This window comes from Hyalella azteca, unplaced genomic scaffold (assembly GCF_000764305.2).
Source record: "Hyalella azteca isolate HAZT.00-mixed unplaced genomic scaffold, Hazt_2.0.2 contig17993, whole genome shotgun sequence".
In the NCBI taxonomy this organism is placed as follows: Eukaryota; Metazoa; Arthropoda; class Malacostraca; order Amphipoda; family Hyalellidae; genus Hyalella; species Hyalella azteca.
In genome coordinates, this window is record NW_025947752.1 from 30,448 (window position 1) to 55,368 (window position 24,921).

At 38.8% G+C, this 24,921-nt stretch overlaps 2 protein-coding genes across 4 annotated transcripts in view; one reads left to right on the forward strand and one right to left on the reverse strand.

The window, feature by feature from the left end:
- LOC108672008 (gamma-interferon-inducible lysosomal thiol reductase) lies at positions 1 to 12,672 on the forward strand. Its single transcript, XM_018159620.2, has 5 exons — positions 1 to 111; positions 7,549 to 7,692; positions 8,734 to 8,913; positions 10,020 to 10,166; positions 11,850 to 12,672. The coding sequence occupies exons 1-5, from the start codon at positions 40 to 42 to the stop codon at positions 11,949 to 11,951; spliced, it is 645 nt and encodes a 214-aa protein (XP_018015109.1). The 5' UTR covers positions 1 to 39; the 3' UTR covers positions 11,952 to 12,672.
- LOC108672007 (cohesin subunit SA-2) overlaps positions 12,503 to 24,921 on the reverse strand; it is a 19,555-nt gene continuing 7,136 nt past the window's right edge. For all 3 annotated transcript variants that reach the window (XM_047885481.1, XM_018159618.2, XM_047885480.1), the window contains 17 exons: positions 24,586 to 24,717; positions 23,882 to 24,008; positions 23,015 to 23,240; positions 22,629 to 22,728; positions 21,810 to 21,833; positions 21,160 to 21,309; positions 20,644 to 20,895; positions 20,037 to 20,285; positions 18,979 to 19,134; positions 18,179 to 18,742; positions 17,522 to 17,678; positions 16,638 to 16,777; positions 16,025 to 16,195; positions 15,534 to 15,742; positions 15,089 to 15,246; positions 14,660 to 14,705; positions 12,503 to 14,346 (listed from right to left, as the gene is read on the reverse strand). In XM_047885481.1, the coding sequence (XP_047741437.1) occupies positions 14,022 to 14,346; positions 14,660 to 14,705; positions 15,089 to 15,246; positions 15,534 to 15,742; positions 16,025 to 16,195; positions 16,638 to 16,777; positions 17,522 to 17,678; positions 18,179 to 18,742; positions 18,979 to 19,134; positions 20,037 to 20,285; positions 20,644 to 20,895; positions 21,160 to 21,309; positions 21,810 to 21,833; positions 22,629 to 22,728; positions 23,015 to 23,240; positions 23,882 to 24,008; positions 24,586 to 24,717 (3,186 nt within the window). In that variant the 3' untranslated portion in view covers positions 12,503 to 14,021. The remainder of the gene's footprint in view (positions 14,347 to 14,659; positions 14,706 to 15,088; positions 15,247 to 15,533; positions 15,743 to 16,024; positions 16,196 to 16,637; positions 16,778 to 17,521; positions 17,679 to 18,178; positions 18,743 to 18,978; positions 19,135 to 20,036; positions 20,286 to 20,643; positions 20,896 to 21,159; positions 21,310 to 21,809; positions 21,834 to 22,628; positions 22,729 to 23,014; positions 23,241 to 23,881; positions 24,009 to 24,585; positions 24,718 to 24,921) is intronic.

The window sequence follows — 24,921 nt, forward strand, 5'->3', positions numbered from 1 at the left end:
TGCAAGTTAGCGTCTTAGCGATGCATAACGCCACCAGACATGGAAGTGAGAGGTTGGTTGTTGGTCTCGGTCTGCGCATCTATTTTCCTTGCCGTAGCAGGGGACTCCAGGGTAAGCATTAAATAATATTCATTACCGATTAATATCATGAAGGCTGACATTTTTAACCTACTTCTCATTTTTTTCCTTACCATAGAAGTACTACGTTTAAAATAATTCCAATTAAACGAACCTTACTGTGCTGTTTGAGAATCTTGAATTAGAACCTAATAAATTGAACCACCAAGAAATGCTACATCTGCTTATACGGCGCTTCAAATCAGCATGCAATAGGCCCACATCACGCTAAGAAATATGATAACTTTTTAACAAATTCATTTGTATACTACCCTGGTTAGCCGATATTCCTTAAAAGCTTTGTAGTTAGTGTTCTTGTTATGTTACGTTTGAATAACATATCGAAGGCATATAGACACATGATTGCTCTCTGTAAGTAATATAATCATGAGGGCTGCTAATACGGTTGATCATTTTGCCGGTTCATTTACTTCTAACGTTCTATTAGCGGATAGTGTTCTCTTATTACAGTCGTTCTTTTACTAGCAGTCTGCTGGACGGCACCTTTAGTCGTGTTTCATCCATTAAACAGCGTAGTGGTGTATTCTATCAATGTTATTCATCGTTCCAACTGTGAGCGCCTCTGATCAAATCGCAGTACTATTAATCACTCGTCCTTTAGTCTCCTTATTATATTCTTTACCAACATTCACTACGGCCGGTACATTCCCAAATCATGAATGTTCGCAGACTTGTCACCCGACTTAAATTCCACTCGCAGTTTATCTTCAAGGCATTCGACTAACTAAGCAAGCCATTGGCTTTTCAACATCATGACCTGCAGTTGTGAATATGCGTGTCATACAAGACTCATACTTTCATGTTCTACGCAGTGCATTGGTAGTTAGAGTTGAGTTATTTTTCATATGGGCGGGTACAATGCGAGCCTGTGTGCAAAAAAACTCTCATTTCTAAATGTGTTATATGTACAGTATGGGGTATAAAATTCCTGTCTTGAGGTTATCGCTCGGAATTATTTTTAATAAGTGAATAATGCACTTCTGATGTTCAAAAAAAATAGCGTAGGATCTGTCCATTTGGATAATTTGTTTCTATTGCTCAATGGGTCGCATGATACCTACCTGAATCACACTATGCGAAGATGAAAGTCGATTTCACTTTCAGCCCCAGCGAGTTTTTGGGCGACTCAGGTTGAATTTTTTTTTTATCTTGCACATAATTAGTTAGGTCGCCCACTAACGTTCGTTACAGAAGATTTCTTAAGAATTATTTTATTAAATTGGTTTATCTGATCGACTCCTTCAAGGTTAAATGTACCAAAAACTCAACTAATGTTTGGCCTGGTGCGAATTTCAATGTCAAACAAATATCACATCATGAAGAATAAGTCAACGATATAAAATGTTAATGTTGGGGAAAATTTGTTTAGTTTGTAAAACCATTTCATTAATATGACGTTTTTTACGAAAAATCTTCTCGGGGCGGTTACTGTACTATAGGTGGTTCTTTGTGATAATTGTGTATGAAATTTAATACGACAGTTTGTCATGCTTTGCTCAAAGGTGCTAAACATTCGGGGACGGAGTGTCTCTTGCAGCGTTCAATTTAATGAATGCCTGATTGTGTTACTGGCACTTGAACGAAAAACTTTACATTTACAAGTCTATAATTACGTGCAAATTTATTTGCAAACTGTGACGATATCTTGAAAACGGAAAGTAAAAATCAACCATCTAAAACGTTGACTTTTTTCGTTCTGCTGCTTGCACACGTCGACAATTTACGCTTTTGTTTACGATAAGGAATGTCAATCTACAATATGCAAAAAATTCACCCGTTCCAACTGCCATGCAAAAACATTACTAGGGCGTCCTGTGGCGACACGCGAGACTTAGGCCAGCACTGCGCTCTCAGTATCAGCACGCTAAAATTTTTATTATGATAACATATAAAAATTATTTACCAAGCTCCCATGAAGAGCGCAGTTCAAATATAGCAAGTGTTCTTCAAAACTGTAAACATCCTGTCGCACTATTCTGAGTACTGATTTTGTAAAGCATCACGTAAAATCATTCCTAATATAATAAAAATTATATCTTGAAACCTGCAAGAATTATTTTATTTTTGTTTGACTACCGAATATAATTTTGTTTGACATTCCTAATATAATAATAATTATATCGCAAAACCTGCGAGAATTATTTTATTTTTGTTTGATCACTGAATATAATTTAAACCGAGTTGCCCTATATTTTTGTTATTTAGTATTATGTGCTATTCCTCTTTCATAATCAGGCTTGCATTAAACATACCATACATATAGGTAAGATAGAAGGTCAATAAATTGCAAGTGGCTAAACTAGAAAGAAACTACGATCGAGCACAAGACACACGATTTGTGAAGATGGATGGAATATTTTCAAAAAGTAGGTTTCTCAACATTCATAAATATTTTCATAAATGTCTTGCTATGAACGCGTTCTCTGTAGTACATATACCACAAATGTTCATGCCCATCATATCGCCATCTAATTAATCCACCAAAATGGTAGAATAACTTCTTGACTAATCTTGATTATTAATGAATTCACGCAGCAGAAAATTCCTTAGCTTGTTCACTTTTTATTCACGGAAACTCCATTCGCCTGTTCACTTGTTATTCACGGTAGATTCCTTCGCTTGTTAACTTGTTATTCACGGAATATTCCTTCGCTTGTTCACTTGTTATTCACGGAAGTTTTCTTCACTTGTTCACTTGTTATTCACGGAAGATTCTTTCGCTTGTTCACTTGTTATTCACGGAAGGTTCCTTCGCTTGTTCACTTGTTATTCACGGAAGAGAGCCATACGATGTTATAACTGGAATAATGTCTCAGTCGTACAGTTCATTCGTAAGATATATTGTGAGCCATACGATGTTATAACTGGAATAATGCCTCAGTCGTGCAGTTCATTCGTAAGATATATTGTGAGCCATACGATGTTATAACTGGAATAATGCCTCAGGCGTACAGTTCATTCGTAAGATATATTGTGAGCCATACGATGTTATAACTGGAATAATGCCTCAGGCGTACAGTTCATTGGTAAGCAAGTTTTAGTTTTTTCTTCAGGTTTAGGGAATAGAAATACTCTGAGGAACCATTTACTTACTGCTCGCCTCAAGTATAACTCGTGGCGAGCAGAATGCCACTACGATCCTACGGGTTCCCGAGATTGAATTCGCGAAAAGGTGGTTAAATTAATGTGGTAAAAAATTGCACCCAGCTCATTTTACAGCGCTGGACATTCACCGAGTCTGAGACTAAGTAATGATACAGAATCATTTTGTTTCAGACAAACATCATTCTGACATCATTTTAATTTCGAAAATTTTTCTACGACTCGAGAAAATAATTTGATGCATAACTAATCTAAACTGAATTTGGGGCGGCGTTCAATGCGGTCGATTAGTAGTTTATATTTATTTCAATTGCCAGGCTCTATATAGAGATCGAAAATTTTCCAGTTCATTATCAAATAAATAAAAACATTCCTGGACCATATCACTTCTCGCCAGTTAGTCTCCATATTATTACAAAGTACAAACTATTGCCTATAGGTGTAACATGTTTTTAAACACATTAAAATCAGATGTTTCTATCAAATTTATAATGATATTCTATCGCTTGTAGAAAAGGACTAGTTTCTTATCGTCATTTGACTGTTGCTTCGTATCAATGACGACGTTATTGGCAGGGCAAGTAATCCTGTATATCGTAATAAAGAATAATTCGGTACAATGCCCATCGGAATTAGATATGGCTGACCAATTTAAATTTACTTCTCAGGTAGAATTTGAACTAGTCATCAATCGTAAATATTCTTGCAAACAACAATCATCATAACTCGTGTTTGGATATGAAAACAAAGTATGAGCAACTATGGAGCAGGAACCTTCACCTCTTGTCATGAAAACCCATCGCCATATAATTACCAATACGCATTTTTTGTTTTAAATGTTAGCATTTTCAAGTCGGTTATTACCTAATGGTTATGATCTGTGGAATTTATATATTTGTTTTGAGGAATTGACGAGTTCGTGAATAGCTCATTATAGTAAGGATAGCGGTTATGATAGAATTTTCGGAACGCTATTTGCATTCAATGTGAATTAGTTACCGCTCAAAAGTCTGAAAATAATTTGTTACAATTATTTAACCTTTATGGCAATAATAATTCATTTACTGTTCTCTGCACCGGGGAAAGTTTGCAGTTCCATCGAAAAATGGTATTTTGAAGTTAAATAATCAATTTTAGTGGCAAATTTCTGTTACTTATTTTTTTTAACTGACTTTACGTTATATTAATTGATATGAAACTATTCTCCTGTGTATCTTCGCTTTAAGAATGTTTTAGCCTTCCTCAAGGCTGATATATTTTTGAGGGGCAAATGCCCTCACTTTTATGAGGCGTTGTATAAGATTTAATAACATTGGGCCTGGGCCTCGTCCTCCCAGCTTGTGCTAACTCATGAAATGGGTGGCCGGACACCTCATTTGTGTGCCGGAAAAATTGGACACCTCATGACCTTGTGCCGGACACCTCAACATTCGAGCCATTGCATCACTATTGCAATTCAGCATTGGGACATTTCATTATTAAAGCAATTAACCATATAAACTTAAGTACATATAGATTAGGTTTAGCTGAATTTGTTATGAATGAAATGTCCCGATGATGAATTGCTAGAGTGATTAAATGTCTCGCATGATGAGGTGTCTAGGAATGGATGGGATGAAGTCTATGCATCCAGCGACACTTATTAGCCATTAAAATATATGATATAATAATAAAGGTTTCAGCGTTGATTAGGCCGAAGATCTGTCACCGATTCTTAACATCGTGAAACATTCACAGCGTGTTGCGGGTCTCGAACACGCAACTCGATCACTGCTTCAGATTCTGTGCTTACTCGCACGGCCACCGCGCCGATTCTGACCGGATCTGTCTCAGGTAGCTGGGATCGAACCCTGATACTCTGATACCCTGATACCATGATACCCTGATACCCTGATACCCTAAACCCTGATACCCTGATGCCCTGATGCCCTGATACCCTGATACCCTGATACCCAGATACCCTGATACCCTAAACCCTGATACCATGATACCCTGATACCCTGATACTCTGATACCCTGATACCCTAAACCCTGATACCATGATACCCTGATACCCTGATACCCTGATACCCTGATGCCCTGATACCCTGATACCCTTATACTCTGATACCCTGATACCCTAAATTCTGATACCCTGATGCCCTGATACCTTGATACCCTGATGCCCTGATACCTTGATACCCTGATACCCTGTTACCTTGATCTTGACAAAATTCAGAGCTATTCTGAGCACCACGGATGTATTTCCATCGAATCATAGATTTAGCATCACTATATATAGTTGCTCTGCATCTCTTTGTTATCTACGTGGCATGAAACATGCTTCTGAAAATTCAAAACAAGACACGGAAAAGTTTGGCGCAGCTTGTAGACTATGACCCTGTGTTGCTGTAACGTGCAGAGTTCAGTGGCCGTACTATCTTAAATAATTATGAATTTGTTACTCCGTTAGCTAATCGCTGTTGGTTTTTTAAGCTAAACCCACCAATCACAGACGAGACATCTGTCGCTATGCGTACTTAGGCTGTTACGTGTACTTAAGTTACGAGAGTAAAGCCCCGGTAACTCTTCATTCGATAGATCGTTCGATCACTACGTCAGGATATCGACGTAAGTAGGACCATGGTTGAATTGATACATACGTATTAATTCAACCATGAGTAGGACATCGGTGTTACCTTCACGCATTTAATGTTGTTGCACACGCCGAAATAATTGATATGGCAATTCCATCGTTTGTATTCGGTAGATTAATTTACACTAATTTTGTGATTAGTTACCCCATATGATCCATTATGCAGAAGATTCTCTCAAAACAGTCTAATTTTAAATGTTTTCACAACACTTCTCTTTAACTTCATTTCTTGTTTGTTTGTTTGTTTGTTTGTTTGTCTGTCTGCTACAAATCTTATAATCGATATTTAACACACTTCTAATTCGGAGACAATGTATGAATCAGTTGACAGAAAAAAGAATTGTAATAATTTAAATAAAAAAATTTAATATTGTAAAAATTAAAAAAAAAATTGTATGCAACAAATCTTATAATCGATATTTAACACTCTTCTACCTGTCCAATCGTTCTGAAATTTTCCGCACTTGCGTGAGGTCAGAGACAATGCATAAAGTCATTGGCAGAATTACTAATTTTGAAAATTAAAATTTTTTATATATTAATAAAATTGTAAATTAATTTCCTTAAATAATAAAATTTTAATCAAAATTAATTTTTCAAATTAACATACAACATTTTGTACATTACAAAATTATAAATAATTTTTTTAATATCCGAAAATAAAATTAGAAATTCATTGTACATGTGTAACATCGGAGACACTGGATTCTTTACAAGTGTTGCCTTTAAAAAGTAATTTTTAAACGCATATTATTCAAGCTTAGTATACATTTTGTTTGTGATGGACGTTTGAGAAATGTATATTATGTATTTATTACTCGGAAACAACAGTTCAATTTGCTTGTATTATCCTATTGGTCGCCTTACGACCGGTGAACTTGAACTGCCACTGCCGCGTCTACCGCGTTACTAGATGACAGCGTTGAGCGTGTCAGTGAGAGCTTCATAGAACGTTCACTTTCATTTCCCGTCAATTATTAACATTCGAATTTATTTCGCCTAATAAGTTTTGCAATGAATGATGACATAACCATACATAAATAATTTCGGAATTTAAACTTGAGATCAGAAAAATTATCCCATGGGCCATGCAGTCTCTTAAGTCGGTCATGTTGTGTTCATGTTGCGGTGTTGCACTGCCGCCCCATGTAATGGTTACAGGCTTTTTAAGAACATTATTTTAAATAAAATATATTTTCTTGGAGTCGAAGAGCCGAACGTTCTCCACTAATTATATAAAGTTGCATGTATTAATGTGTAATATAATTTGTAATGTTATGTGTAATATCTAAAATAAAAAGCATAAAATCATGTATTGATGTAGAACACCTTAATTGATGTTTCGGACGTAGCAGTCCCAGGCCACGCTGGAGAGCCGCCTCTGATAAGTCACAAAATTTGCAACTTCATGTGTGCTCTCTGTAATTACACAAAATTTCCAGCTATTTTATCTACAAATAGAATGTGATTTACTTATCAAAAATCTTCGTTTTTTTTTACTCTCGTGTAAATTAAAGAAATTTCACTTAGCTGCACAAACCCATGCTGTATCAACACTATTCTAATTTAAGTCTTTTAAAATGTTTCGATTAAGCGTTTTAATCAAATCTAAATTTAAATGTTTTAAATGTAATTTAAATGTATTGACCGATATTTTCGTTTGTGTTCGACAGAATCATGCTAAGGTCGAGGTGACGGTTTACTTCGAGACTCTGTGTCCCGACTCAAAGATGTTTTTCCGCAGTCAGCTTCTGCCCACCTACACGGACCTCAAAGACATCCTTGACGTCAATTTTGTGCCCTTCGGAAAAGCACTGGTGAGTTACTACTACGTCTTCCACTTTATTAGTATTTTTTCAACCATCTAAATAGAAAAAAGTCTAATATGATACAAAAATTTAATAATTATATTCTGCCATTAAAAATTTTACGTTCTTGGCATCGAAATATACGTGAGGAAAAAATAATATGTTTTGCAACGATCTAAAGTCAACATTGAATTGTTCATTATATTGTTCCCTACTTTGAATTAGTATTGTTTTATGAAGTTTTTGCTGTTTGCGATAGAAGCTAATGAAGAGTAAACAAATCCTTTACAGTCGTGGAACCAGTACGTGCACTGCGTGATTAACTCAGCACTTCTTCTCGAGAACATTGAGCTAATTGTGATCACAGACGAGCCAAACTTCCTGCTCGAGAAATCGAATTATTTCATTCACAATAATTTAACGCACAGAAGCAGCCTATAAATCACGTCGCTTGCCGATGGGAACTATTTTCTGCCTCATGACCGAGTCTCGAGAAATAAAAGATCAGCTGCTGTCTGGTAAATTACACATACTGTACCACAACCTGCGTCTATTGTGTAGGACGGACCATCAAAGAAAAACTTCGACATCCACGTAGGCTGTCGCCTTTTATTTCTATTCACCAATGGTAGAAAGTTTGGAAAATTATTCAATTTCATCCTAAGGTTCAAGTCTATAACCCTCGATGCCTAATTTTCTGCTCTGCTATTGGTAATTTTTATATTTTAACGGTTATTTAAACTATATTCTATTTTGCCTGTATTCATGTTGAATCAGTTAGGTAATAATAGTACGTTCTTCACACTTCGAGTATACGTGAGACGTTAATGAAACCTCCTAATTGATCCGTCCCAATTTACGATGCCAAATCACAACTAATTTTACGGGCGGTGATCACAGTCAAAATTTGGATAAATAGTAAAAATTGAAACTTCATCATTTGACTCGCGATGTTCGTAAACAAACATGCTTTGGAAAATTCATTAGTGTTATAACTAATTTGTAATTATTTTCAAATGAGGAACGAATAAATGTCATAATAATTCACAGGCCCGCCCTCGCCTCCGTGAGGGCCGCGTGTCGTTCGAGTTCCAGTGCCAGCACGGCCAGCGTGAGTGTCAGGGCAACCGCGTGATGAGCTGCGCGCAGAGCGTCTTGTCCAAGGAGGACCAAATGCGCCTCTTCTCCTGCATGATGGCCAAGAGAGATCCAGCAGCCGCTGGAAGAGAGGTTCGCTGCGAACTGGACACTTTTTAACCTAAATCGTATTTCGCTGTTCAAGAAAAGATACAACCCTAAATCGTACTTCGCCATTTCTTGGACACTTTTAAACCTAAATCTTATTTCGCTGTTCCTGGAAAAGATACAACCCTAAAGGCTAAATCGTACTTCGCCATTTCTAGAGAATATTCAAACCCGAATCGTAGTATGCTATTTATAGAGCAAATTCACACCTAACTCGTACTTAGCTATTTCTAGAGAAGATTGCGAACTGGACACTTTTTAACCTAAATCGTATTTCGCTGTTCCTAGAAAATATTCGACCCTAAATCGGATGTTATGGTTGAATATGGTTTACGCTATTTCTAGGGAAGATTCAAACCCGAATCCTACTATGCTATTTATAGAGCAGATTCACACCTAACTCGTACTTAACTATTTCTAAAGAAGATTCGGTCTTAAATCGTACTTCGCTGTTCCTAGATATGATTTGTGTGCCATGTAGCAACACTTCTAAAAAATATAGATAAGCCTTAACACAGGTATCACAATTCTCGTTTCATCGAACCGGATGTTGTTCCATGTGTCACATCCACCTATTAGCATCGAAGTTAATTTGTAAAATGTTTTTTAGAAATGTTAAGATGCCGTAATTGTTTTTAGAACCTAATGATATTGTATTCATCCAATATGAAATCTAAGTTTCAAAAAATGAGGACTTGGATTTAATTTCGCTATGATGTTTTTATGTAAATTGTTTAAATTGGAATAAAATGTCTATAAAATAGAAATCCCTAAATCTGAGAATAATAGTTTGATAATGAAATATTTTTTACGCGTTCAAAAATGTAACGTTCAGATTATAAAATTGAAACTAATGTGTTTTCATGTGGCCGTATATTTTTCAGGCTAAATTTTTTCTGATTTTCTACTAAAAATTAGATGGTCAGTTGTTACAATGCATAAGTGCTACTGATATTATTAATATTACTATCATTTGTTCAATTTATTACTAATAATATCATAATAAATCAGTATCATTGTATAATAATATCATTTGTTCAGGTACAATATAGCATTTTGCACACATCTCACTAAGAGTGATATGCTTGCAGTGCACGCAGGCGCTCGACATGGAGTGGGATCCCATAGAGCGATGCGCTGGGAGGAAGCTGGGGGCGGTCCTGCTCTACATGAACGGCCGCAAGACTGCCGTGCTGCGACCAAAGCTGAACTTTGTGCCCACCGTCACCATCAACGGGGTGAGGGTTCGAAACTACTGTATAGGCATCCGAGACTCAAATTAAATCAGGCCTGCATCTTCGATGGCACAAAAAAAAAACTTGAGCCTCAAAATCCCCTCTGTGTACATAAGAGAGGCAGATTAGATGCAACTTAATCCCCTACATCTCCATTACGCATCTGAGACGTAAATTAGACGCAGCTAAATCACTTACATCTTCTCTACGCATCCGGGGGGTAAATTAGACGCAACTAAATCCCCTACATCTTTTGTACGCATCCGAGGGGAAAATTAGACTTAACTAAATAATTATATCTTCGATGGCACCAGGTATTTAGAGCCTCTAAATTTTTGTCGTCGTGTTACAGAACAGACAGGGTTGGGTTTGTCTCATGACGCATTACACTATGTGGGGCACGTAAGTGATTGTTAATTGAGAGCGCATGCCATTAAATTTATTGTCCTTGTATGAGCAAAATCTCAGCATTATTTCGTGCTAAAAATCCCCTCAGGGGGGACTTTTGACGCGTGTCTGTGCGCGTCAAAAGTCCTATGGGATTTCGCGTTCCTAGGGGGATTGTTCCTGAGCGCCCCACCGCTGAGCTCGCGGTGTCTGACTGTAGGTCTCAGTTGTGGGGTTAAGTTATTATGTAGGTAGGATTCCTTGCATTTCCCTTCTCTGTCTCTCTCGTGCGGGCGGCCGACGTCCCGTGTAAGCGACCTCTTGTTCGAGTGTCTTCGTTTCTGTTGCTTTTCACCTGTCCCTCCTTGTCACTTCGTCTCTTTGAGATGCTAACGCTGCTTCCTTCATCGTGCTAAAAAATCTCGCATTACAATTTTATTCAATGACCCCTCTGAGGCAGATTAATCGCGCTTCGACGAACGACTATTGAGCCCCTAATGGCTTGGCGTATGTTGTTCTTCAAATGAGATAGGCTCCTTGATCAGTTATTGTAAACAATTCTTTTAAGATTTTTCTTATCGAGCATGTCCCCATAAAAAATCACACGGAGCCTAATCGGGGGATCGGGCCAGCCAAAAATCACCTCTCAAGGAGATGAGACGCGCTGAAAAATGTTGTCCATAATATGTGAACGCAGAAACGCCTCTAACTCTCTCTACATTTTCGGGCGTCGAGGCTGTCCGTTGACCTCCAAATTTATCTTGCATTTACACTTCCACTTGCCCTGAATGTGATCACCCACTAAACAATAGATTCCCGATCAGGAACCCGACTTGAAGGACGAATATGTAACCGAGTACGGAATGCTCGTTGACTAGCGATAATGAAACGGCTTCGAAAGCAAACTCTCGATGCACACTTGCCCAATGCATAGAGGCAACCGACAAGGCGGGACACAAAACTTCGTGACCTTGCCTTTCATGTGAAACCTATTGATGAATTCAAAAAATTAATTCATGACCTAGTCATACGCCTCACGTCACCCAATGCACTCACTAAAAATGACAAAATTCCAAGATGCCCCTAAAGTATACTAACAATATATCCTGCTTATAGCGATAGGCTTGTAATTATTTTTACGCAATAATTATCATGGGAAACTTACGGCAAACTTGGTTCATATTAATTTGGAAGATTCCTCGTCGGTCATGCCGAAATCGAATGTGCATTTGTTGAGTCAGTGATGTTTGACATTATCTGAAAATTGTGCATGGATTCTTACTAGATCTTTTTTTCCAGGAATATACAAGAGATAATCTACAAAATCGCTTGGAGTCATTAAAAGAAGCGGTGTGTGAGGCATACACCGGAGACCACCCCAAGTGTGTGAACTTCGTTTAGCGGACCAACACGTCGCGAGTGGAGATATTTTGCTTCAAAATACCAAGACTCTTCGCCGTCGTATTTATTCTGTTGTTTATCACACGATAACCCAGAGAGAACCTCAATTTAAAATTTTGATTTGTTTGAATTACGGAAATAGAAATTGCCATTTCATACTTAAGGTTTCGACAGGGATGGTAGAGCTATCCTATAGCTTTAGCAGTCATGTCTCGATATACATGCGCATCGCGAACACCGGGCATTAAACACTGTAGAGTTATATCGACAGTTCCAGGCTATTATAAACTAATTGAGCAGAGTTCATTATGAACGTTGGTCTCGATTCTCTCTTACGTAAATTTAAGCTACCAATAACCGATTCACTAACACTGTGGAAATCGTACTTGAACCCTACACAATAATGGTAGTTCATCTCACTTCTTTGAACTGCGATACTGTGCACAGAGCAGAAAATGTTCCCTCCTAAAATAATTGGAAATTTCTTGCCAAATATCCTAACAGGGAAGTATAAAAAGCTTAAGAATTAATTTAAAAAAAAAAACACATTGTCAACCGTTTCAACATTATTCATATGGTTGGGGCTGGTAAGTCGAGTTTCCTCAATAGACTAAAGATTGAAGTGAAAGCAGGCTACATGTTCATCCTTCTAGGCAAGATGAATTGCAACACTTCTGAAGAATGAGCTGCAATAAAGATATTAAGAAATATAGAATGATAAGATTTTTTCATTACCAGGATAGATCATCAACTTTTCCCTGCTGGTCACATTTTCCCGATTCGTACGAATATGTTTATGCCGTGAACCAGATATTAATATTTAATAACAAGTTTTTGAAAGAATGTAAGGATATTGGAGCTCACTTATAGCTAAGAAACGCTGTATTTTAAACGAAAACAACAGGTACAAATGTGATGAGTTGAAAGCTACGACTATACTAGAACAACCTGTAAATGAATCAGAAAATAGCTCAGAGCTGAACATCTCACGCTATTAGATGTTCAAAAAGAAACATTCCTCGTTTAAACAGAAAATTTTATAATGATTTTTTTTAAGCAACGATTCAATAATAAATACCGTAAAGGAGGTGTGACCGTTTCTACATTTAAGAAAAGAAAACCCCGAACTCAAAAAGTTCTTGAATTGTGTTGATGGCTCTTGAAGTACAATAAGATAACCTACAAATGCAATAAAGAGATACATTTTATATATTTACTATGTGACTATTTGTATCAGAAAAATTATAGCGCTAAAACTGGTTCGAATCACCCCGTTTTATGGTACAGGAACACGTACGTCAAAATGTTGTTATCGATAGAAATAAAAAAAAAATAGGAACATTTTTTTCAGCGACGTGAAATCATGTTAAAGTCATGCATGAAGCAGGAACAACTCGAGTCTGCTAAAAGTCAAAGATTTGTCAATACACCAGAACGCCAGAACGGAAAACTGCAGAAATTTTGCAGACAATAATCTAGATTTCCTTAGGAACAAGTTGAACAGAAACTACGAGACAGAAAATGCCTTAATAAACTTACGTCAATAAGACTACGAGCTGAAACAAGTCTGGTCCAACTGTCACGAAACTTGAACTAAAATTAAGCTTTCCTGCACTCAAGTTTGCTGAACATCAAAAGCTAGCAAAATACTTGATAGAAAACGTCACAAATGTCTAACACATTGAACAAAAATGAAGATGAGTAACTAAGTAATACTTCCAACGCAATCGATTCATACGATTCATCAAGGACTACAATTTGATCCTTTCGCTTACGGCGGAGAAGTGAAATAAAACGCTGGACATTTTCCCGTCTGTTAGTTGTGAAATTAATCTAACTATTGATAATTACAGCTGAGTCTTATTTGCAACGTTTTAATATGAATACAAGTGATTAACAGCAACGTAAAGCCTCAATTACGTAATCGAAGAAACTACTCCACTTTCTAAACAATACCTGAGAAACGAAATAGACAATATCAAAATAATGGAATAGTTTCAGAAGAAAACCAGACATCCAAAGCAGCTATTCATTCAACGCAAACATGACAAATGTCCTGCGGCAGTTGCTTTACTCCTCCTCGGGAGGACTACGCCTGCCCAGAACCTGCACGTCTCCTCGCTGCCAGTCCCCTTCAAGGATCAGATGCCTGACGAAGTCCTCATCGTCGTACTGCACGTCGTAACAAGTGCCGGACACTTCCATGCCGTCTTCACTCTCCTCGGGCACAGTACCGGGAGCAGACATGCCCAACACGGTGCCGGTACAGTGCACGCTCTGGCCGTCGATGTTCCACTTGTGCCTGATCATGCGGCCGATGATGTCAGGGATGGTCTGCTCCAGACGTCTCTTGCGACGTGGCCTTCCCGTCTCGCGGACCGCCTCTTCCACGTGGCTGTGGCACGGAGATCGAATCAACAAGTCGCAAAAAATAGCCGACAATATATCCTAATTTATATTAATAATAATAATAATACATTTCTCCTCTTATAACATTAAAATAAATTCACCGTCTTAAGAATCTAGCCTAATCGAGGTTCTAGACTTCAGTAAACTCGTATTCAAGCTGTCAGATTTGTTCATCAATTCAAATATTTACAAGAAATCTCATATTCAAAATTATAACGTACGAAACTTCCGAATATACTTTTACTGAAAACTTAATAAAACTTAAATTATTAATTAAAATTAATGAAAATTATGCTCACTGGAATGTCTCCATATCGTCATCATCATCGTCGTCGTCATCAGCTCCTGTAGGATGACAAGATAATATACAGTACACGGATCCTTTAAAAACACGTACTGATTACTTAGCTTCTAGCAGGTCAACTTGATGTTCCTCGGGATTAGCTCTATATATTCAAGGCACTATGCTTTAAACACACACAAATAAACTTTACAAATATATGCAAGATTTCAATAATTCAATTGTTTAATTTCCGATCAGTCGATACGATCGATTTGCTTAAATAGTAATAAGTGCTTGAAAATAAAAGGTAAACACTAATGGTGATGCGAGTTGAAGGAAACAGTAACAGCTTTCGTCTTCCTGTTGTATGCGTTGAATGACTATTTAAAGATAATAGGTTAATAGTAATAAAGTAATGGTGATGTAAGTTGAAGGAGTCAAGTACCAGCTTTCTTCTTCCTGTGGTAGGCGCGTCTGGGCTGCTGGTGGGGCTGGTCGCCCTCGCCGTGCAGGAGCGACGTGCGGTACACCACCAGCGGCTGCCAGTCCTCGCTGCGGCTGCTAGGCATTCCTCCGCTGATACGACGCTCTAAGTACGCTTGTCTGTTGGTGAACATATAACATTTCTTTAGTGTTACGGGTTAACATGTAACACCTCGAGTGTTAACTCACAAGACCTTGAGTGTCAACACTTACAACCTCTAATGTCACTGCCATCTAATACAAAAACTGAAGTGCGTCAAGCAATCACCACAACGAATGTTCGACAATATAACTAGCTACCTACATGCATGGGACGGCAGGCTTGATCTAGTTTGAGAGGCAGTAATTGCTAGTTAACAATTATTGAGAAGCAATAATTACAAAACATCTGTATTAAAACAACTCACACAACTTTCTTGTCTTGCTTGAGAAGCTTGTTCGTGAACTCTGCGAGGATCTCAAGGAAGGGCAAATTAGGAGGAGGAGCGGCAGGATCGGAGGGAGAGTCGGCGGGATGGACAGCGAAGAGGATCCCTTCTCTGTGCAGGGCGGTGATGGCTTCCCTGTTCTTCACGGCATCCAAGCCGAACGATAACGCGAAGCGCTTGGCCAACTCCTGCCATTGAAAAAAAATTGGTAACAGGATTAGTGGCAACGTGAAGAAATATTACGAGATAAATGGTTTAAAATTAATAAATATACGAATGTTATCTTCTAGAAAACCCTTAACTCTCGACAAGATATTCAACTCTAATGGCTTAGAGAGACGAGAGTTCCCAAAGATACGTACTAATAGAAGTTCCCAAATTATGCAGAAGGAAGTGATACTCGGCCCCAAGTGCTGCTCTATCATAAAAGGTTTATAAACAACTGAAGTATAAAGATGTTGTTAACCTACCTTTAAGCTGACGAAATCTGTGCTTTGCTTGTTTATTTTGGGCGAATCTTTGCTGAGTTCCTTGTAGATAATGGTGAGGGCTAGAGCCATCGTGCGGGCGCAGTTTACTTTGTTTATTTCACGCGTTTTGCCCAAAGTCGCCTTGATGATGTCGCCGTAGTCATCATAGTACTGCAAACAGAGTAACAAATAATAGACAGGTGCTAAAAAAACATATTTTCGCACTATCACTAGATTGAAAAACTATTCTAATTAATATTGCAGTATGTATTTGCAATATTAATATTAATATATTAATATAATAATATATTGCAATAGAATGATGAGTAGAAACGTAATTTCGAAGTTCATTCCGCGAGTCATCCGAAAATTTTTGCAGCGTGTTTTAGCAAATTTACTTGGAAGCAAGACTTGAAAGAGAGGATAGCGGCCTGGGCCTATACTTTCAAAAAAAGTTAAGAGATCGTAAGTTCATCAGGAAATCATTGACGGCCTTTCGAGCAAAATACACCAATAATAGACAAGGAAATAGAGCGTAAGTACTTACGTTCGCTTAGCGAGTTTTGAAAGTATGGCCCCTGGTAGTTGAATTACTTTATGTATAATAACTCACCCTGACGTAATGTTTGAAGACATCAGCGGCAACTTTAGTGGGTAGAACGTTGTAGACGACGAGTTTGCAGAAGGTAGCTAAGAAATTACGACGTTTGTGGAGCTCTTCGATCTTAGCATGATCGCTTTGCTGAGGGTCAGCTGAGCAGGAGATTAAAAGGGCGTTAAAAATAGGGCATTGTCTGGACTACAGTCTCCTACACTTGTTAGCAGCTGCTAAGCCACTGTATATTTTTGATACTACGACTTCAAGCAGAGTAAATATATTAACGAACATTAGTTATGAGAAAAATGCGCTCAAGTGCTGTATATGGAGGTTTTGATGACACTCCAAAGAAGCAAAATAAAACTGTTGTCCGAGTAAACATACAATAGTAAAAATGAATGTCTTTCGGTAGAGGTTTTTCATCAGATTTACTGTCTAGTTGAATTCCAAAGCCTCATAAGGCAGTCATGGAGAATTTTTGGAGTTTCAAGGCATACTCAAGTTTCAAGTTAAACAGTATTTTCATAGTTCACCGAACCAGCAGGCCCGTCTTGCGAGCTACAGTTATTCAGTAATGTTTTACATGAAGATAGTTGCCAGTATTCTGCTCAGCGAGCTGAGAGACTCTGAAAAAATGTATTCTATTTTGGCAAAAACAAAACTCAGTCTAATGCAAGGATTCAGACTTCCAAACAATAATATTAGATGCGGATCGATAAGTTCACAATCACTCACTAATATCGCCATCAATGATGTAAAATACTACGTAAATTGATTATCACTCACTATCATCGTCAATGCGGCATATCAATGAATTGACCACCAACACCATCGTCACTCATCATCACTCACCATCATCGCCAATGCTACATATTATCAGTAAGTTGACTATCACTCACCAACATCATCATCTATGAAGACATAGGACTGAATGAAGTCATTGAGCAGATGCTGGATGCTGCGGTCAGATTCGTACACAAGGGAGGCGAGACTGGGGCTTGTGTTGTGCAGCTGACTGCTGAACACGATCAGAAGATCGCATAATACGATGTACGACTGCGGATCACAATAACAATGAACAAGTCGTAAATGTTTTAATGGTATTGCCGGACAAATAGAATAAATTGACTCACTCAGCATAAATTTTCTATGGGTTCCAAATAACAGGTTTCTAATAAAGTTCATTTCTTTCAGAAGATAACAAAATTAATCGCTAGGGAATTTGAATGGAAATTGATTGATGAACATGAATCAAGTCTCAGCAAGTAAAACATATACACAAACATAAACAACTCGTGAGACTAGCATTGTCAGCTCAACAGCCGTACGATGCTTGAGCCTCCAATAAAGCTTTATGATATTCAAATCAATTTTTAGTGATAAACTACAATCGAAGTGAAAAAAATACACCAATCGCTGCACGTCTCTTTCATGCAAATTTAAAATATATATATATTTATCGTTGATCTCTCAGAAGCCAAATTCTTGTTCCTACGAAACCGTGAAGAAAACACAAAACAAAAATAAACATTTATTATCTTGCAGAAATCACGCACCTCTTCCTTGAGGACTTTGCTGTCCGAGTCAGCAAGGAGCTGCTTGGCCGAGTCAATGAAGGAGTTCAGGCGCTGCTGGAGGCACGCAACGGCCTCCTGATTGAGCGCCTTCTTCTCGACCTGGTCCTCGAGCGTGTGCAGCTCCCACATGATAGCGAAGAAAGAAGCCGAGATGCAATACATGGCGGCCTCTTCAGGCAATGCTTTGTCTCCGGCCACGGCGCGGGTAATGTTCACGGCAAGGCAGTCCCAGAGATTACAAACACCCATGTTGTGACACGAGTAAAAGATTGACACCTTCTTCACTGAAGAGTTCAAGGCAAAGATCTCGTCATCGTCGGGTGTTTCCTGGCCTTCAATGAGGTAGAAGTATTCAGAGTTGGCTTCCTTGTAAGTGTTAGCGAGCATGTCCAGTAATGAAGAGCGGGAAATGTCACAGCGCGAGTAAATTGCATAATCTTCGTTACAGAGAACTTCCAGGGTCTTGGCAGCTGTCTCTAGGACTTCCGTGTCGCTGTGCTTCTCGCCGACATCTTGGATCAACTTCAGAAGCTGATCTAAGTTCTGCACAAGAGTTATGACTGGCGATAGCATGGAATACTTAAAAAAATTGCACGTCCAACCAATAGAAAAAAACAACATTTCACTTAATGCGCAGATTAAGCAACAGCTATATAATCTTGGACGAGATTTTTGAAATAACAGGAGAAAGTTTAGGAGTATGACGAAGCTAACAGTCAAATGTCAATAAACACTTAAAAAACATAAATCACTCCTCATGCACAAGAAAAGTCGCATACCTTCTCCTGTCGGCTGGTGGTGTATATCTCCAAGTCGAAGTACTGAGGAATGAGCAATAAGTTGGCAACTTTTTCCTTGTCAGCCAAGAATTTGTTGAGCATCAAAGGAAGCGTAGGAATGAGGTGTTCCGTGAGCCTCGCTCTGTCGTCGTTCACCTGTTGTGAAAGGAAAAGTTTTTTAATGCACAAAGAAATTTGAAATTTTTTGTATAGAAATTCTGATAGGTAGATTATTCATTTCATGAAGACTGAACTAAATAATAAACTTTAGAAGGTGGGCATTGTTTCAGTTTATCTAAAAAATCACAGAACATCTAATAGACTAATGATATTATCTCTGAGAGTGTCCTCGCCGACTTGCTGATTGACAGCAACCGGATGATAGACAGATATCTAAACCATAATTTCTAACACTTCAACTGCTTCTTGAATCAGAATTCTTGTACTAAACCGTGAAACGCCATCGGTATATCGAGATTTTCGAGCATGCAAAAATCTCACACTGAATATCCTCTACGAAAGATTTGACAATCTGTCCGTTGAGCTGAACATGATAGCCCGAAAGTGCGCGAAAGTTACATGTGAAGCAGCACCTACACTCCTATTGATCGAAATTGTCCTCCCTGATAAATTTCTTTCAATAATTTTACATAAATCGTAAAAATGAAAAGCTCAACTAACCAAAAGTCATAAGAAAATTGAACTTGATACTAATAATCTGAACTTCAGATTCATTCAGGTCAATAAATCAGGTCCGATATTTGTTCAAGAATCTTTAATCCTCGAAGTTGACAATTGTCGGAAATATAGGCATCAAATGCTCAAAAATCTTAAAATCAAAGATAACACCCAGTTTAAAACAGGGATTTCTAGAAAGCAGAACAGAACAGGAATTGTACTGTACACAAATACGTTAAAAAAATGATCACAAGTAGTTTAAAAAATATATATTTATGCCCACTGAGTGCTTTAGGTTTAGGACACCAAATATACACATTAGATAAGCCAAAAGGCAAAAAAAATCCAGAAAAAAGAACATGCATTGGAAGTAAATATACCTGCTTGAGTTCCTTAGCACTCATGTTCATCTTCCTGTTGGAACCTCGGCCGACGGGAGGCTCGCCAGTGGCTGCTTGTTTGATGCAGCAAACCATGAGCTCGATCAGCGACGTCTCTTGCCTGTCATCAAGAGGCTCCTCCTCAGGGCCTGGTTCCTCCAGCAGCAGGTCCGTCATACACTCCCAGTCTTTCATCATCGGGTTGCTGTCGATCAGCGAGTCAACGAGGTATGCTCCGTGAGCGTGCAGCTGCACAGATCATAGCAAGACTTAGTGGCCACGCTCAATATCAATGATAGAAAATCAAGAGAAAATAAAAAATCATTTCATTTCTTAAAAACATGGACTTTTTACTCATTAAGATGAATAGGCAACTAATTTATTAGTCATTATTAAGACCATTATAACTAGCACAATGCAACAAATAAGAACCATCATGACAAAATCAGCTCAGAAAAAATCTCCTTCAGTACTTGATCGAAAAGAGCACAAAGGAAGAACCTGACGTAGCAGAAGATTGGTCATTATTCTGCAAGACATATTCACCTCTACGACTTACAACATATTACCTATACGATATAGAACCAATATTCAGACATATATTCACCTCGGACTCGATGAAGAACTGGACGAGGTCCCTGATGAGCGGCGTGTTGGGCCTCCTCTTCTTGCCACGCTTGGTCCTGGTGACCTCGCCAGCCTCGTCCTCAGGGATGAAGAGACGCTCGTTGAGGAACTCGCCGGCGGCCTGCGCCACGGCGCGGTGCGACGAGTACACCAACTCGTACACGTGCTCGCAGTCCTTGTCAGTCAGGATGTCGCGGTGGTACTTCAGGATCGAGATCACCAGCCGTACCGCCTGCGGGGGACGAATATCAGGCGTCGTTCGTCGGTGAGGAGGTGAGATGTAGGTATAGGGTTTTAATAACCATGGCTTGGTTAACACACAAAAAAAATAAAAAAAAATTCCAGATGGAAGGAAAGATTTCCAGTAAATCACCAAGACAGGATCAGTGTACTCGGAACGTGAGTTAATAAAATATGACCTTTATATCAAAGCAAATAAGAAGCTAACATGATGCCCTCAACTGAAGAAAAACTAGAATATTTTTCAGATGTTCACCTGCACAGCAACATCGTAATCCTTATCCAGCGTCATGGCGACGACCCTGTCTTTGAACTTGCTGGTGAAGAGCTCGAGTTTGCCTTTCAGTTCCTCACTGGCGTAGAGCGGCTGCAGGGCCTGCAGGCACTTCAGGCGTACATCTCCGACCTGAGAACACAAACAAAAATTGGAATAACGGCAAAACAAACTTAAAATGTTATCTTTAGATGCTAATAAATCTTAGGGTTATTGCTATAAAAATTTGTTGTTTCTTTGGAGAATAGCAATCGATTTTTAAATTCATTTGAAAGCTTAGGAAAATGTCAGTTGGAATTTCTCTAGCGTTGCCAGCCGATGAGCTCTATGCTCAAAGTATTTCTGGACGAGGCTTTTATAAACGCAGGTGAGGTTTAAAAAAGTGTAACGGATAATTAAGTCTCTCCAACAACACCCGATGAAGAAAGTAGAGTTAAACCAATATTCAATTCTAATAAGTAAAATAAAGGTAAAAGGAAACAAACATCTGAACAAAATTAATTTAGTTTGATCGACGTTGTTTCCAGTATACGAGATCCTTCACATCGCGAACATTTTTGATGAAGTCGTTTAAATTGAGTGCGTCACTAATACATAAAAATTTGAAACTGGGGAATGATGCAATTACTTGCCTTATCATGCAGCGTCCAGCCGATGTATTTCAGGTAGGTGTCGTCCAAGAAGTTTTGATGAAACTTCTTCATCCACAGACCAATTTCGGCCATGCAAATGCTTCGAATTTCAGGTAGAGTGTCCCTGTCATCGAGAGTGATGCCAATTAAGCAAGACATAGTTGTAGTCTTCAATAAAATAACATCGTGCAGAACTTATCTAATTGGGACAAAAGGTCAATCAACATACATAACAAAACAATAGAATGCCCAAGAAATGAATATTTGCAAGCGGAATTTCAAACATTCGTTTACGAATACCGGTACATAGACGGCGTCAATGATCTCAGTGGCAAAAGGCCTGGTAATAAGAGTTAACGACAGTTAACCAAAGGATAAAACAATGAACCAACCCCTGCATTTGAACGCACCTATAACGATGGACGAACACCGACTTGAACATGTAAGTAAGCATGTTCTTGATCTCATCTGTGTTCTCCTCGAGCTCCTGCCGTTTGGTCATGAGGTTCTCGAGGCGATCGTTGGCCCTCTTCTCTCTGGTCTTCTGGCGCTCAGATTCGTACTGGCGCTGCGTGTTGTCGTGGTTTACTGACACAGTTAGCGCCACGTCTACCAGTGCCGTCATCAGCTTCATGGCTGGCGATAGCAAGACAGGTATAAGTTCAGAGAATAAGGTGATAACATTTGTAAGTTTTGATGATGACGTTGCGTTCACTATAGTGCTCTCATCAGCTGCTCACTCAAGAACCGAGATATGCAAATTCAAAACAACATACTTCAATAAATAATTATGATAATGACAGGTTAACATGTACCGATGTATTTCAGGTAGGTGTCGTCCAAGAAGTTTTGATGAAACTTCTTCATCCACAGACCAATTTCAGCCATGCAAATGCTTCGAATTTCAGGTAGAGTGTCCCTGTCATCGAGAGTGATGCCAATTAAGCAAGACATAGTTGTAGTCTTCAATAAAATAACATCGTGCAGAACTTATCTAATTGGGACAAAAGGTCAATCAACATACATAACAAAACAATAGAATGCCCAAGAAATGAATATTTGCAAGCGGAATTTCAAACATTCGTTTACGAATACCGGTACATAGACGGCGTCAATGATCTCAGTGGCAAAAGGCCTGGTAATAAGAGTTAACGACAGTTAACCAAAGGATAAAACAATGAACCAACCCCTGCATTTGAACGCACCTATAACGATGGACGAACACCGACTTGAACATGTAAGTAAGCATGTTCTTGATCTCATCTGTGTTCTCCTCGAGCTCCTGCCGTTTGGTCATGAGGTTCTCGAGGCGATCGTTGGCCCTCTTCTCTCTTGTCTTCTGGCGCTCAGATTCGTACTGGCGCTGCGTGTTGTCGTGGTTTACTGACACAGTTAGCGCCACGTCTACCAGTGCCGTCATCAGCTTCATGGCTGGCGATAGCAAGACAGGTATAAGTTTAGAATACAAGGTGATAACATTTGTAAGTTTTGATGATGACGTTGCGTTCACTATAGTGCTCTCATCAGCTGCTCACTCAAGAACCGAGATATGCAAATTCAAAACAACATACTTCAATAAATAATTATGATAATGACAGGTTAACATGTTGCCATCGCGAAATAGATCTAGTGACGCGTGGTAGTACAACGTGTTGCAATAGCAGATTGAGTATTGATCCAAGTATTTAGATGTGGTTAACTCATTACTGCAGCGTGCCGGAGATGCTCGAAGGGCCTATATAACTTTGTGGCTGCAACTGCAAGAGATTTCACGATTCTTCTCTATCAACATACACAGTAATTAATCAAATTTATTCTACCATAAATACAATTGCACCCAAAGCTAAGCCTCATAATTGCAGTCATTTGATAGGATGCCTTTGCCATTCAAAGGGAAAACTCGAAATTTAGCGTCTCGAAGAAAGCTTAAAATTGAAGACATCACTACACAGGGGCCTCAGGAAGCATGAAATCCTTAGTGTATTCTATACAAAAATTAAATTTTCCTACTTCGGAGCTGGAAAATATATCAGAACAATTTAAAAACTTGAAAAAAATCAGAAGCTACCAACCTGCGAGGGTTGCGGTGTGCCTGAAAGCTCGCACTTGGGAGTCGGACAAACCAGTGAGCAGAGAGATGACGTTGTCCATGAGATATTGGTCGTAGATGATGGAATACTGACATTGTTTCACCAGCACCTGGGAACAATCAAAACAAAACTTCAATAACATAAAATAATGAATATAAAGTTAATGCGCAAGTTTATTAAAGAATAGATTGCGACCGTGCACTATTGACTTAAATGTTCACATCATTCAGAAATCAATTAGAGCCATCAATAAATCAAGCATGACCTCAAGATCACCCCCCCCCCCAGGTAACATATGCCCTAAGTTTGTTTTTATGGAACAACACAAGGCCATGCCAAAGCACAACCCTCGACGGCTACCAGCGCCCCCCACAAACGAGACCGAGAGATGAACTGAGCCACGACTTAGATTAGCCACGCCCCGACTTACATTAGCCACGTCACACTTGAATTAGCCACGTCACACTTGAATTAGCCACGTCACACTTGAATTAGCCATGCCACGACTTAGATTAGCCACGCCACACTTGAATTAGCCACGTCACACTTGGATTGGCAACGTCCAGATTTGGATTAGCAACGCCACTTTTCATCCATGACAACATAGGGCAATACAACCAAGAATCAAGCCTCCATTGATTCAAATAAGTGCATAACCCACTTGCACAAATAAGACCAGCACTCACTTGCACAAATTCACAGAAGTTGCTGCGGAACTTCTTCCACATTTGGCCGGTCTGGATGAGGGGATATTCGCCGCTCTCTTCCTCAAACTCTTCTGTCATGCGTCGAATGATCTCTGCATGCTCCATGGTGGCCTGGGCGGGGGGGGACAAATATAATATAAATATAGGGAACAAATAATTAATATAATGAATAACGATTAAGTTAAGTTAATAAGGATATGATGAGCCATAACATGAACATCTCTCGTTGCAAAACTGTGACGGGGGATTCTTGTCATGTTAAGGAAATGACTCAGACACAAAATTAATTACACATTTTTATAGGAGTAAATTTCA